The sequence below is a fragment of the Leptosomus discolor genome, chromosome Z, assembly GCF_034619465.1.
Source record: "Leptosomus discolor isolate bLepDis1 chromosome Z, bLepDis1.hap2, whole genome shotgun sequence".
Lineage (NCBI taxonomy): Eukaryota > Metazoa > Chordata > Aves > Leptosomiformes > Leptosomidae > Leptosomus > Leptosomus discolor.
In genome coordinates this window covers 6,598,006-6,613,217 of record NC_141419.1, presented here as the reverse complement: position 1 = coordinate 6,613,217, position 15,212 = coordinate 6,598,006, and the positions used below count along the sequence as shown (strand labels likewise).

At 43.7% G+C, this 15,212-nt stretch overlaps 1 protein-coding gene across 3 annotated transcripts; it reads left to right on the top strand.

Moving 5' to 3' along the window:
- Positions 1 to 237: 237 nt before the first annotated feature.
- SFPQ (splicing factor proline and glutamine rich) lies at positions 238 to 15,195 on the top strand. 3 transcript variants are annotated; one of them, XR_015184065.1, is made up of 12 exons: positions 238 to 894; positions 1,266 to 1,454; positions 1,545 to 1,846; positions 1,957 to 2,052; positions 3,404 to 3,600; positions 3,895 to 3,979; positions 4,283 to 4,400; positions 4,615 to 4,663; positions 4,743 to 4,864; positions 13,808 to 13,852; positions 14,159 to 14,233; positions 15,129 to 15,195. XR_015184065.1 is itself a non-coding variant. In XM_086480364.1 (11 exons), the coding sequence occupies exons 1-10, from the start codon at positions 238 to 240 to the stop codon at positions 13,826 to 13,828; spliced, it is 1,836 nt and encodes a 611-aa protein (XP_086336490.1). In that variant the 3' UTR covers positions 13,829 to 13,852; positions 14,159 to 15,195. The 3 variants fall into 3 exon arrangements, 2 of the variants coding, with proteins under 2 accessions (XP_086336490.1, XP_086336488.1); XM_086480364.1 differs by having other exon boundaries at positions 14,159 to 15,195; XM_086480362.1 differs by lacking the exons at positions 13,808 to 13,852; positions 14,159 to 14,233; positions 15,129 to 15,195 and adding an exon at positions 7,478 to 8,807.
- The last annotated feature ends 17 nt before the right edge of the window (positions 15,196 to 15,212 follow it).

Sequence of the window (15,212 nt, the reverse complement as noted above, 5' to 3'; positions counted from 1 at the left end):
TTAGCGGAATAAGGAAATGCTATTGGTGAATTCAGCCACCGGTTATCGCCGTCGAGGCCAGTGGTTGGCTAGCGGGGAGGAGGGGGTGGCTTCCGGGGGCGGGGAAACTATATTAGTGGCGGACAAAGGCGGCGGCGAGGCCGTTCAGCTCGCCGCCATTTTGAGCAGCGGGGTCTGAGGAGCAGCGGTCGCGGCCGGAGCACCTCTTCTCCTCGTCCTCCTTCTTCCACCACCACCATGTCGCGGGATCGGTTCCGTAGCCGTGGCGGCGGTGGAGGCGGCTTCCACCGGCGCGGTGGCGGTGGTGGCCGCGGCGGCCCCAACCACGATTTCCGCTCTCCGCCGCCCGGCATGGGCATGGGCCAGAACCGCGGCCCGATGGGGGGCGGCCCGCAGGGCCCGGGCGGCCCGCCGGGCGGAGGCCCGAAGCCCGAGCCTCCGAAGCCGCCCGCGTCGACGTCTGCTCCGCCTTCTTCGTCCTCTTCAGCTGCCGCCACCACGGCGGGCTCTGCCGGCAGTCAGAGCGGCCCCGGAGCGCCTCCGCCGTCCGCGCTGCCAGCGGGGCAGCCGCCGCAGCAGCAGACCCCGGTGTCGACGCCCTCCTCGGCTCCCTCCGGCCCGGGGGGGCAGCCGCAGCCCAAGCCGAGCCCCAGCCCCACCCCAGCCGGCGGCCCTAAGAAAGGACAAGGACAGTCGCCCGGCGGTGGGCCCAAGGGACCGGGCGGCCCCCAGCAGGGGCCCGGCGGGCCGCACAAGGGCGGACCGGGGCACCGCGGAGGGCCCGGCGGAGAGCCGCGGGGTCGCGGGCAGCAGCACCAGGGACAGCAGAGCCTCTCTTCACAGCAGGGCTCGGCCGGTGGCGGCGGCGGCGGCGGCGAGAAGCTCTCGGACGAGGTGAGTCATGGCCCCCCTCCTCTGAGCCACAAGATGGCGGCGGCGGCGGCCGGGAACGGCGGTTCCGCGCGCCCTCGCCGCCATCTTGAGGGGAGGAGCGCGGGGGCGGGGGGCCCGGGAGAGGGCGAGTCGAGAGGGGCGGCGGCGAGCGGAGCCGGGCTGCGGGGACGCCTGAACGTGACGTGCGTGTTCCCTAGGTGCCTAGGCAGCTCCCGACGGCAGCCGGAGGGTCTGTGGCGGCGTGGGTTTGTATTCGGTTGCGGTGCCTTGGAGGCGCTTCTGGGCTTCCTGGCGGGAGAAGGCCGCAGCATGGCGGTGCAGGCGGCAGGGCTTCAGGCAGTGATGGCTCGAACTGGTCTGCTTCTTTGTAGGGTTTTAAAGCAAACCTCTCTCTTCTGAGGCGACCCGGGGAGAAGACCTATACTCAGCGTTGCCGCTTGTTTGTTGGGAATTTGCCTGCTGATATAACAGACGAAGACTTTAAAAGACTGTTCGCCAAATATGGGGAGCCAGGAGAGGTTTTTATCAACAAGGGGAAAGGCTTTGGATTCATTAAATTGGTAGGCTTTCATACTATACGTCCATCTATTTAATTGTCACGAAATAGTAACTTGTAGCTTATCTAAAGCCGGCTTTTAAACTTTCCTCAGGAATCTAGAGCTCTTGCAGAGATTGCGAAGGCAGAACTGGATGATACCCCCATGAGGGGTCGACAGCTTCGTGTTCGGTTTGCCACACATGCTGCTGCTCTTTCAGTGCGCAATCTTTCACCCTATGTGTCCAACGAGTTGCTGGAGGAAGCTTTTTCCCAGTTTGGTCCAGTGGAAAGAGCTGTTGTGATTGTAGATGATAGAGGTAGATCGACAGGAAAAGGCATTGTTGAATTTGCATCAAAGCCAGCTGCGAGAAAAGCATTTGAACGGTGTACTGAAGGAGTGTTTTTGTTGACAACGTAAGTATTTTGCTGCTTAGGATTATTAGTTTTAAGCTGAATAAAATTGTCAGCTTTTTTCAGAGTGGAAATTTTTATGGAAAAGTAAATTGAGGTTTTTTTTTGTTCAGCACTCCTAGGCCAGTTATTGTGGAACCGTTGGAACAGCTGGATGATGAAGATGGTCTTCCAGAAAAGCTTGCTCAGAAGAATCCGATGTATCAAAAGTAGGCACTGTCTTTTGGTATAAGGAGTATACAGATGGTGTGCATAGTGTTGTTCCAGACTCCGAAGGAGATGGAGTAATTTTTCAGAGACAGGCTTTGAATTTTGAGTAATATTTTCAGTTCTTGGTTTTTTGATAGTAGTTTTTAGGTCATGTGGCATACTGATTTGCTTAGTGTGTTCATAAGCATGACACAGGCAGTCTTTGGCATTGTATCACAAAGAAACAGTAAAGCCTAAGTAGCAACCAAATAACGGGTGGGTTTTGGTACATGTAGAAACTCTTGAAAATCAGACTTCAACTGTTTGTTCATCCTGTTGTTGAGAACTGTCATCCCAAGGTGTATCTCATGTTGATGGTCCCGTAGGGAACTTGCAAAGTGATGTTTATTGGTATGAAATGAGAAATGAAGAAAAAATTTAACTGATTCAATAATTAATAAAATCCGATTGCCTACAGATGTGCCTTGTGGAGCTGACCACTGGGCATAAGAGAGTAGATAAGAGTCTATAAAAGTCTTCCTAAGTAGCAATTTTAGGTTAGGATCTGTATATTAAACCTGTTTGCTGTATAAGTGTTGTATTTTCCCAGATCACAAAAGGGAGTTCAGGGGGGAGATCCAGTCAGTCTTGCTTCTGTGAGAAAGTGTCCAAAATTACTTGCTTTGATGAAAAACTACAAAGAATTCAGAGGCAGTGTCTTTGAAAACAGTGTAGATTAGTACACTGTTCCTAAAATGTTGAAGTCCTTTACATGGTTGATGAATGGAAAGCTTTTGAACTTTCCTAGTTTTATTCCATTAATTGCTGAATCTTAGAATCCAGTTTCTTTATGTGATAAAAGAAACTGTTGGCCCTCAGGCATTTTGAAAACCATTTAAGTGAAGATTATTACTTGCCTTTGACACATACGGCTTTGGGTAAGTCGGCACTGAAAAAGTCCATCTCTCTGTGTGCTGTTTTGAGCAGCTGTACGTGCTTGGGCAAAGGCCTGCGTTGGTTGAGGATTTTGCCCCTGGCAGTTGCCAGCAGTGGAGTGTCTAAAGGAGTTAAGAACAAGATAAACATACAGTGGAACTCTTAAGTGGGAAGATCGGCTTGGATGTGATAGCTCAGGAGTCTCCATATTTGCTATGGTAGATGTAGAATTTATATTACATGCTGCTGTTTAAGGGTGTAAAACGCAACACTGTTACCAGCATCCTGTCGCAGCAAGTTTTCTGTCACGTAGCTGTGAGGTGGTATTTTCAGGGCTCTTTGTTCCCTGGTAATTGTGCTGTTCTGCTTGTGATCTTTTACTGACCTTCAGTTGCCAGGCTTACCCAGTCTGAACGAGCATCTCCCTTTCTGCAGGGAAAGAGAGACTCCTCCCCGTTTCGCTCAGCCTGGCAGTTTTGAATTTGAATATTCCCAGAGGTGGAAATCTTTAGATGAAATGGAAAAACAGCAGAGAGAGCAAGTGGCAAAAAACATGAAAGATGCCAAGGACAAACTTGAAAGTGAGATGGAAGATGCTTATCATGAGCATCAGGCAAACCTCTTGCGTCAAGGTATTCAGCTCTGAATTCTGTATCTAATGCCTTTTTGCTTTAAATGCCAGCTTAGATGTATGGCTATTTAATGGTTTCATGAATAAATTCATGCTTCCTACTGATAACTTGAAAATTTCAGGCTTAAAGAGCAACTGGTAGTTTTTCAGTTTTTATTTAAATGAAGTCTTAAGAATAATGATGCTCAGGAGGTAGCTGTCTGCCATAGTGCAGATGAGGTTGATCTAATTCAAATCTGAGTCTAAATCTGACATGAATTTGTGAAATGGCAGCTGATGAGCTTCATTTCTGCAGACCTTATGAGGCGTCAGGAAGAACTGAGACGTATGGAAGAACTCCATAATCAAGAAATGCAGAAACGCAAGGAAATTCAGCTGAGGTGGGTTTGGCTTTCATGGGATTTTTTCCAGTGTTGCATTTGTTGTTTTTGTTGTGTTTTTTTTTTTTTACAATGACTTACAAATGAAAGTTTTTATTTTTCAAGAAACACCATTGCTGCTTCAGTTTGTGTATGAGAAATTGAACTGCAGTGTAAGTTTTTCCTTGAGTATTTGAGCATCTTGCGGTATCTTTTTTGCTGAAGTGCAGTCATTTGGTGCCTTTTAAATTGCTCGTGCAAGTGGTGTTAATGAGTGAACATGTCACACTCCTGGGGTTTAACAGTCTGCTTTGGGATGATCAGGCAGGAGGAGGAGCGTCGCAGGCGGGAAGAGGAAATGATGATACGTCAGCGGGAGATGGAGGAACAAATGAGAAGACAGAGGGAAGAGAATTATAGTAGAATGGGTTACATGGATCCAGTAAGTGAAATTGTGATGTTTTTTGGATACGTTACCATGTTCAGCAGTTTTTTGATGTATTTTCAAGACTGATCCATTTTGCTTCCTTTAGGTTAGATAATGTGATGTCTTGTGTAGGGGTAGTACTTGGCTGTACATGTGCTTTATCTCCTGAAAGATACGGATTGCAGGAGTTGATTACCTACCCATGCTAAAAGTTGTTTCTTCTGTGCAGAGGGAGAGAGACATGAGAATGGGTGGTGCCACCACAATGAACATGGGAGGTAAAGAATTTTTAAATAATTACTTTATGTGGTTAACTTAGAAATTGTCAGAATATGATTATATATTTCTCTTTCTTAGATCCTTATGCTTCTGCAGCCCAGAAATTCCCACCTCTCGGAGGTGGTGGCGGCATAGGTTATGAAGCTAATCCAGGAGTTGGCCAAGCAGCCATGAGTGGTTCTATGATGGGAAGTGACATGGTAATGTATCCTGTGGTGGCTTTAGTGTAGCACAAGGGAAATGTTGTGGTTGGGAGTTGAGTTCTCTACCAGCGTTCGGATGGCTGGGTAAATTTCACTGTTAACTGCTGACTTTCTTGTCAGGTATTTAACGTGAAGACTAGTGTGGCAGTGTGTAGTACTAGATTAGTTCTTAACCGTTATGGTAGCTTACACAGTCGGAAGTTGTTTGTAAGTGAATTCAAATGTGCTGTTCAGCATATTTGCAATTAACTCTGACTTTATTGGACTTCGGAAATTCTGCGTCACTGTTAGGCTTGGAAGGATTTTTTATAAATTCTAGAGAATCTGACAAATTTTGTAACTAAAGAATATAATGTAGTAGCTTTTCAGTAATTTGACATTCTGTATGGGCAAGAGAGATTTTTGTTCTCCTTTCTGATGTGTAACGTTGCATTTATTTTGGCCCTTCCAAGCCTAGTTAGGATTGATGCATGTTGGTATGGGTATGCTGTTAATTCAAAAATCTGCTCTCATGTCTAGTTAAGCAGCAGATTAACGTAATGGTAAACAGCATATCACTTATTCTGTATGCTGATGTTTGCTGTAGAAGAGCAGAAATGCTGTTTTTTAGCTTTAGGCATGTTCAGTGATCCTTGACTGTAGCTATTTTGTGGTTCCTATCTCACAAAGGAATGTTAGCCTGTTCTTGTTTTCCCCTGTGGGGCATGACTATATAGGAAGAGTTTAACGCTACAGCGTATCTCGACGGTACTGTTTTTGGCACACACTATGTGTGTGAATGGGCTTTGAGCCTGCTTGGTGTTATCACACTGAAGCAATACGGATGTAGAGTGAAGAAATGCTTAATGGGTAGGATGGAAATCTGTGGTGGTTTAGGTGGTGATATTAGTGTGCTTTCACCCTCCTGAAGGGATGTACACTCTGTAGCACAAGCTGAGCTAAATGATTTTTGGGTGGGTTTAGGCCTCTGGCTTAACGTGGTGAGCTGCCATAGTAGCTTGTCAAGTATCATCTGTTTTTTTGGAAACCATATCTTTGGAATGATAACGGTGCAGAGCATCGTTGATTCAGTAGACAGTGCTGTTGGCCTTAATGTATCTGTCTAATCTACTGATATTTAAGCAGTTCCTAAGTTTCTCGTGAACAGTTAGGCAGTCTGTGGTGAATGCTGTGTATGTTTTTTTTCCTCCTGAAATTCATGGTACAGGTGCATGCTGAACTTGTGTAACACTTGAAAACGTGATATGGTCAAAAGGTGTGACAGTAAGATGGTTTAAATGCCTTGAGTTTCTTAGGATGGGGATCTCTGCCACACCGTGCTGTCACAGTTACTGGGCTGATACCTTTTGAACAGAACTGGAGATAAGCTTAAGCTGCCATGAATTAGGCAGAAGGAACCTAGGTAATCTTCCTGAAATTCCTTTCTTGGAAGGATTGAGAATAACTTTCAGAAGTCAAGAACTTAGAAGTGTTGAACTTTCAGTTGCAGGTACCTTTTGTAACAACCAACCTACCATTGTTCTGTTACTCTGTAGTGGAAAACTTGCTTGAAATGAAAGTTTAAAGCTATCTTTGACTTTATAATGTGTCAGTTCTGTAGGTTGAATGCTGATCACACCTACTGATACAGTAACTGAAGTACGTGCAACTGGAGGTACTAGTAAACACCTGAAGCCTCTGCTTTATTGCAGGGTAATTTAGCTTTTACATCTTGGTGTGAAACCTTTCAACGCTGTGAAGTTGTGAATTTTCCAAGAGCTTGTGGTGAAGGTGGGGTGGGAAGGGAGATACTGACTGGATGCACACGCCCCTTTGTGCATAGTTCTAACTGGGAACATGGAATAAATTGTAGCTCTTTGAACACGTTTTGCATATTATACAGCAGCAGTTCCGGAGTACGTGGGATTTTAACAAATGCAAGTCTTTTGATCGAGCAATTGCGTTGGTTAGGTAAATCGCTGGTCACTAGCTTTTTTCACATTTTTTTTTTTCTTCTTGCAATCCAGTAGTGCTCACAATCAGTTTTGGTTACTGCCTAAGGCCTCTGCAGTTTAGTCAGCAGACCGTAGTCTTAACCCCATCTTGAAAAGCACATGGTCTCTATTGCAGCACATGCCATTAACTGGTGAGTAGGCATTCTGTTTACAACGACATTTTATGAATGTCAGCTCATACTTCAGTGAACTGAAGATTCGTTCTCTGGCTAGGCTTACTTGGAAATGACAGTGGTGTAATCTAAGCTTTTACTGCACTAAAGGTGAGAAGTTTGCAAGCTGTTTGCATTAACTTGGTTGAAAATTGCTAGAGCTCATTTGGAAAAGTTGTTAATTCACATCTGCACTAATGCTTACATTTCTAGCACTGCAGGGAGGATCTGTTCTTTGTAACAGATGTATGAGAATGCATCAAGTGGGAACATACCTCAAGGCATGTATTACAATAAACTAATTTTTAAATTACCCTTTTTTCCTTTCTATGTTCCCGGTACCTGTGGATCGGCTCAATGGTGATTGTATCGACGAACCTTGACTACGGAACCTTCTAAAAATATATACTTAACACACATGGACATCAACTACATATAATGAACTGTTAATTCTGTTCCAATAGCGTCCTGAACGCTTTGGGCAGGGAGGTGCGGGGCCTGTGGGTGGCCAGGGTCCTAGAGGAATGGGGCCTGGAACACCAACAGGATATGGTAGAGGGAGAGAAGAATATGAAGGCCCAAACAAAAAGCCCCGATTTTAGATGTGACCTGTAGTTTCATTCCAGTTTGTTTTTGTCTGTCTTGTTTAGACACCAACTTTTTAATTCTTGCATTTTAGTAAGAAAGCTACGTTTTTATGGATGTTAGAAACTTACTGACCTAATATTTGTAAGTGGTCTGTTTGGGCGAGTACAATTTAATTATGTAATGCAGTGTTTCAAAACAAATTTAGCTGGTTTTTTTGATGTATAACGTCCCTAACTTGATGGCAGTGTACCTTGTGCCACTGAATTCCCAAAGTGTACCAACTTTTTTTTACTGTGCTTCAAATAAATAGAAAACTAAATGTAGTAACTCTTCTTGCCATTCGTGGTTAAACGTACGAGGCTAAATACCACACCTTCCGCAGTAAACCAAGAGTCTTGAGCAGCGGTCAAACTAGACCAGGGTGTGGAACAGCAGTGAAGAGAGATCTCTTCCTGTAATGCCTCTAGTCTAATATTGGGTCAGACGTAGCCTGACGTTCCAGTAGGTGCAGATTTTTTGAGCATTAATTGTGCTGCAATAAGGAAGCAAATGGAAATCTCGCAAGTGCTGTAAGATACGATAATTAAAGCTACACTGCAAGCAGTGCAGTATGTAACGAATTTCCTATTTTAGCTCTGGATAATGGGTGGTGGGATGGTAGCGCTTACCACCTCGGCAGTTACTGCGTGGAGTCTTTTAAAGACTTTAAGCAGAAGACTATAGCAATGGTTATTTTAAAATAAATTCATAGAATGACTTGTATTGGCTGACGTCCTAACTAAAGGATTGTTAATGTGATATTTATGTGCTCTTAAGCTGTCTGAGATTACAGGATCTGGCCTTGCTCCGTATTGTATACCTACCTGAAATTGCTTGGCAAAAAGACCAGAAGTTTTACTGAGTGATTAAGGTTAACTTGCTTATGTCCTCATGCTAATTGAGTGGACTAATTTGCATAGTTCAGAATACAATCATTTGTATTACGGGGACTGCAGGAACTGTTCTTAAATCGTGTAGCTGGTGGGCAAATCCTAAAAACCTGTATGTAAAATACAGAAATTAGCTTGCTTGCATGATGGTTATCGCTCTTCTATTATTGATGTTTGGAGATAATGCATCAAAAGTAGTATCTTAATCTGGAGTTTAATAGTTAATACTTCACAGTACCAATAAACTCCCTTTAAGGTTCTTTTGTAGAAGACTTGATGAATTCGTTAGCTTGTTGTTCATTTTGTTAAGCCCCAGAAGAATTTCAAAGCATTCTGGACTCATTGATGAGGTAGTTGCTTTGCTTATTATTACACTGTACCAGATAAGCTGGGAACGTGACTTCCCAGTGTAAAATACCTTGGTGTTAATGCAGGATACATCAACCTGCTTGGCACAAAGTAGGTAAACTTATTTTGGCTGTACCTTCACACGATTCCCCAACTACTGAGCATTCTGTGAGTAACTTTAATCTTCCAAAGATCTTTCCATTCCTCGTGCGAAGCATTGGCCAGTTCTAAATTCTATGCTAAATTTTCTCTGCGGTTAAAACTTCAATGTCAGATTGCAGTATGTTAGAGTGCAGATGGTCCCTCTTGAAGTACTCACCATAAGTGCTGTTACTCCTTAAATGAAAAAATAGCATGTTGTGAAATGCTGATACCAGATAACACTGGCTTGGGATATTAAGCACACTAAATAGCAACACAGCTTGTTTGGTGAACGCTTCGTATTTTCCCAGAAAAGTTTGGGGGTTGATGACATGCCACAACAATGAATTGCTATTCAGGAAATTCTGAATTGGCAGTTCCTAAACTGCGGACCAAGTATTTGGGAGTTACTTGTATTGGACACTTAGTTTAAAAATCAGCAGTACCGATGCAATGTGCTTTATTGAAGTAGTATTAAATAATGCATATGTTTGCTGGAGGGTGTTCATGGGACACCCACAAAAGGTGAAGGTGTCTGAGATGGGGAATTCTGAACGTAAACATTAAATTAATTTTTTTCAGTTTATTTTTCAGATTACATGTCATTCTGTATTAAAGAGATGCTGGTGCATATCCTAAAGTATATTCTTTTGTAGTCATGTAACTTGGAGGAGTGAAGGATGCTGATGTCCTTGTTACCTTACAGAGGTGGTCTTTTGGTACCCCTGTTTTGTACGTAAGCTACTGTTGCTAGGTGTTTAAAAATAGCTGAGTTGCAAAACCTTGATTAGTAAAGATATTGAAAGATTTGGCAGTTTTCAAAACATCTGAAAGTTTGGTTAAATCTAGCTTTGTTGTAGCTGCATAAGCAGAATTTCTAAAACAAGTTCTGCTTTGAGTTGCATGTATTAAACAGGCATAAACTAGCCAACTTCTTTTCAAGACCTTTCAAAGGTGGTGTCTTAAAAGCTGGCAAATACATCAACTTTAAAATCTGATAAAGTTGCTAAATGTGGGAGGTGAGAAAGTTATGTTCCTTTGATCTGTTCCTATGAGGTTTTGGACTTTTTTTCCTAAAATCAGATGTATATAATTGAATCTTTAAAACCATTTAGAAGAGTGCTTCGTTGGTCAGACCTGTTTTTGGATGGTCTGGATCACTTGACACATTTTTGTACTGGACTTGGAGGACATTGGCTGTTGCAATTTAGCTTGCTTTATCAAAATTGAGCCCATTTTGACACTTGGATCTCTAAAAACTGCAGCACGTAGAAACTGGTATCGTTATACATATATCTTCACGCTTTCTCAGAAATGAATACAGAATAATCTTACCTTCTGGTGTAGACACATTACACTAATCATTTATACAGCTGATGAGAAACTGAAACTGCTTTTGAGATTTTGTGGTATTTTTGTGGTAGAAAAATTCTTGGCTTCTCCTTGGCAACCATTTACTGTGGCAGCAAGTTTTTGCTGGAGTTTGAGACTGCAATTTACACTTAAAACTAGTGGCCTGCTACATAACTGCACTTAGCCAGCATTTCTGCAGTTCATAACTGTGAGGAACGTAGTACCACAAATGGCAATGGACATTAGGACCCGGATGTAGTATTCCTGCTTGCTCCAAGATTCTCATTGCCGACTGCGTACAGGTAGGTAACAAGCAATATAATATAACTTGGTGACTTTCTATGTAATCTTATACTGTGGGTATTCTGACATCACACTTCTGACTGTGGAATTACAGTGCAGCACTCTTCATACCTGTATGTTAAGCTTGCATCAAAGCCGCGTGGTTTTCGGTTTTAAGCTTTGTCTTGTTCAGAGTCAATAAGCAACTTACTGTGATTCTTAGATAAGTATTTTCAGACCCGATTCCTTTGTACATACGACTCGGCTTGTGTGGATTTTTCTTAGTTCCGATGTAACGAAGATATCTTAGATGATCTCTGTTGGGGAAGAGGGGAATGTGATCTTAAACTCATTTAACTAGTCAACTAGGTGCTGTCAGTGCCTAGAAAAGGACTGTTTAAACTTTTTGTAGTGGTGACAAAATAGCCCATCTGCAGCGCATCCCTTTATAGAGTCTTGGCTCAGTAGGCAATGCGTTAGTAATCACTGCTCTAGCCCGGTGTGCACTGTGGGATAGGCACTTGGAGCTTGCTAATACAGTCAGCTTTGAGACTGATGTGGAATACTTTTGAGGACGTACAAATGAGTGCTTGAATGAATATCCCCGTGAGTAGTTTTCATAGAGCTTATTGGACATTTCAGTTGTCTTTTATCTTTGATTGACAAGCATAATGCATTCCTCTGCCTTTAATTGACAGTGATGAGATTCTGTATTTCTGCCTCATAGACTCATCTTAGTAGTGCAATGCTCAATTTCATTTTTCATCAGCCTTGGGGATGTAATTCTAAACTCTTCATTACTAGAAATACCGAATGTGGTGTTGCAGGATTAACATGCTCACATTTCCAGACATCCAGACATGCTGATCTCCAGCTCTTTTGCATTAGCTCTTGAACCTGAGTCTCCAAGGTCCCTGTTTCAGCACATGATCTAGCTCTTGTCTGATGTCCAGTTTATTTCAGAGGTGTTGTAACGTGTTTTCCTGCTTGTTCTGCAAAGTTCTGCTTTGCGTACCAGTTTCTGGGACTGTTGTCACATTTGGACCCTTCTTAGTTATCTTCCAGGCAAGACTCTTGCTGGTGAGCAGGGGATCTGCTGGATAGCCTTGCCCTCTGCTCTGTCTTCTCCTGTTCCGTTGGAAGCCTGAAGTAGCAGCTGCACCTTGGGATCGTAACAGCAGGTCTTTGGTTACACCACAGTGAGTGTAGCCGAACTCTATAGCTAGTGAAGCAGTGACACCACTTGTCACAAAGTCAGCTTGGCTTTTCATGATGGCTTACTCTTACCTGTGACTAGAATTCAGTAGCAAAACTGATGGCAGTATGCAAAAACTGAATTATTAATCTTTAAACCAGTGCTCAGATCTGACTAGTTTTTCCAGTGTGCTCTGGATACTTGACTGACCTGCAGGAATGTCGTGGAGGGGTTATTGGCACATCTGCCTCGTTCTACGTACTTGAACTAGCAGGTTTTTGACACTCTTGGAGCAAGCAATTTGTGAGTGAACCATGGGTCTCATACCAGCTCTGACTGTCTGCAGTATTGAAACTTGGTGTGGTAGCTAACTTAAAAGCAAATAGTCGTGTCTGCTCTAAGTCAGTCTGTAACAAGTGGGTACAAGTAATGACATTAAAGTGCTTGCATTGTGTTTCATCTTGGTTTTATCTGTGTGTGAAATACACTTTTTCTCAAAGGCTTACCTGAAGCTCAGAAGTGTGGTGTCAGAATACATTTGCGTACCTGCTAGGCCCTCAGATCCAGATACTGGTGCTGTCAGGAGAGAGCACAGCATAGCGTGTATGGGGGCTTTACTGTAACATTAAGCATACAAAGTGTTGATTTGCTTGCAGTTCTCCCCATAGCTAAACACTGAGGCCTGTGAGTAGTTTTAGGACTCGAGCAGTAATGGGGTTGCATGTCTCTGTTAATCATTGCCAGCTGCAGTGACATGATCAGGAGGGCCAGTGTTTTGTTCCATTATGTTAAATGAGGCTAAGCATGTTGGAAAGGCTGCATAAAAAGTATGCTGTTCTGGGTACTGACTTGGCTTCTTCCACTACTAGCAAGTTTGGAATCTGCTAATTAGCTTCAGATTTTTTTCTCTCCATACCAGCTAGTGGGGCTGTTAAATAGCTGCTTACTGGAAAAGGAAAAAAAAAAATAAAAGGGAGGATTGGCCTTCTCCCACCTCTGTCATTGCTGCTAGATAATGATTGACACGTTAGGACTTGGCTGTGCAATCCCGCAGTGGTCTGTGAATACCCCATCTCTATAAATGTTGCTTCTGAACACCAGTACTGAAGAGCTAACTGGGGAGGGCTGGGAGGAGTGTGGCTATAAGTGAATCTGGAGTGTTAAAAGGATGCACAAAGATATAGTATCCCTTATGCATGGTGTTTGTTGCTATGGCATAGAAAACAAAACGTGCATACTATACCTCTGCTCCTGAGGGCCATGATAAAACCCAGGTGGTGGGTTTGAGACTAAACTTGAGCTTTGCCCGGCCTGGTTAGTTCCCTTTGGGACCATGGTTTGCCTCCCCACTGGAGGTGTGCACAGAACCCTGTACTGCATCCCCGGCTGCTGACCATTGCAGTTTGCCCTCAACTTAGCTGTAGTGACAGGGTGGGACTTCAGAATCTGTTGCCGAGCATAAAAGCAGTCGACTGACAGTGCTAGTGTCTTCCTTCGGCTTTCGAAGCACTTCTAGGACTATTGCACCCGAGGGCTGCTAGGAGCCAGGGACATTGCACTCCTTCACGAAGGGGAAGAAAGAGGGCATTACTGCAGGAGACCAACTAGGGTAAAATAGTTGGAGTAGCTTGACAAAATTGTGAATGCCTTCACATAAGGGATAGTATACCTCTGGCTGCAATCAAACCTCATTGTACTCAGACTGGTGATTTACGGTTTGTGCTCAGACAAGGTGCAGTTCTGCAGTCAGCTACCTGCATACTCCTTCATCTCTTTACAAGTGTTTAGGGTAGCCTATTTCTGCCCCTTACTCTTCCACTTAATATTTTGGAATAATTTGTAAATTCCCCCTTGTAACTAATCAGTCCATGTATGTTAAAACTTTATTTTTAAGTTAGTTTTGAAATGGTCAGAATTTTCTGTGTGTTACTATAATAACTTTGGTTGTTATCCTTTAGGTGAAGATGAAAGCTGAGTGAAACCGGAGTGCTCATCCATGGGAAGTAAGCATAACTTCTAGTCTTGTTCGGAACGGGTGAAATAGTAAGGCTTTTGGACACTTGATGTTCGGTCACTGGGTGTCTTTGAATTGGTGAAGATTGAGAAATCGGTACGAGTGAATACATGGAATGTCTCGGGTAGAACTTGTTCCCGCTGTCGAGCTGTGGGGTGAAGCACCCAGACTCATCTGGGCTTGATGTCTTGACAGCAGTGGTTAAAAATACTTTTCTAGACGTGGGTTTGTACAAAAGATTTCAAAAACCACTGTGGGTATAACTTGCGAATATAACTTGCGAATATTTTTCCAGCTCAGGAGCTGAGCATGAGCACATCCAGCGCGATGCCCGGTGATACGTGGAGGGACCAAGGCCGCAGGTGAACAAGTAAGTAGCTGCTGTCCTGACACTGCGGTGGGAGCTCTGTAGCGCATGACCCTCTGATGCGTTGTGTAGTTCCTGCCTGAAATTTGCCCTTGATTACTCTCGATTTTATATAAAATTTCTGAATCTTTCTTTCGTAGAGCCAAGATATAACCATTGTTTGAGGCTTTTTCAGCCCTGCAGCATCAGATAACCTCTGTCTTCTGAATGCTCTGGGCGGTCAAACACAAATAACCACTTGGCATTCACGCTGCAGTGAGTGGGGTGGGAGATTGTCAGCAAGGAAAAAGGGGAACAATACAGCAGCTGCCTCTCAAATGTTAATGCGACTAGATGTTGTTAAAGCTACTTGGTGAGCGTTGAACTTTCAAAATAACCTGGAATATAAATCGGTGTGTACAGGAGCACCAGCAGAGAGCGATTTAGGGAAATACAGTAGCTTGCAGAGCTGGAATGAACTTGTTCCTCTAATTTACCACTTAAACTGCAAGGGGGAACTTCAGATATTTAAAATCTTGTGTGACGACGAACGTGCACAGTACCTTAACTCACGAGCGGTGGGTAAGTAACAGCTTAGATCTGCCACCACGAGCCTGTAAGGCCTGAAGCCAGTGAGATTCAGTGGGGGAATTCCTGTTGAGTCGTGTGTGATGTGTCACGGCTGCTCTTGTTTCTGGGATAGTAAAACATAAAGCCATTTCAGATCTTGGAAATCTATGAAGTAGATGAAGATGCGAATGCTGTTTGTTTAATCTCAAGTCTGACATGAGAACTGGCGATCCTAGAGAGCGTTTGACAGGCCCGTGGCCTGTTGTGATGCCCTGCATCCCTTTCTGTTGTGCGTGATGGCTGCTGGCATCGTTAATGTAGGTGCTAATTCTGTGCTTTACACTTGCAGAAGAGGATGGAGTGCAGTGAAGAGGAGCCAGGAACATATTTTTTTAAATAAAATATTTAAATTTTGTTATAAATGACTTCTGTT

Coding starts and splice junctions, on each gene's coding strand:
- SFPQ (XM_086480362.1), top strand. CDS start 238: ATGTCGCGGGATCGGTTCCGTAGCCGTGGCGGCGGTGGAGGCGGCTTC. Junction 895..1,265: donor GCGAGAAGCTCTCGGACGAG/GTGAGTCATGGC, acceptor GCTTCTTTGTAG/GGTTTTAAAGCAAACCTCTC. Junction 4,664..4,742: donor CACCACAATGAACATGGGAG/GTAAAGAATTTT, acceptor TCTCTTTCTTAG/ATCCTTATGCTTCTGCAGCC.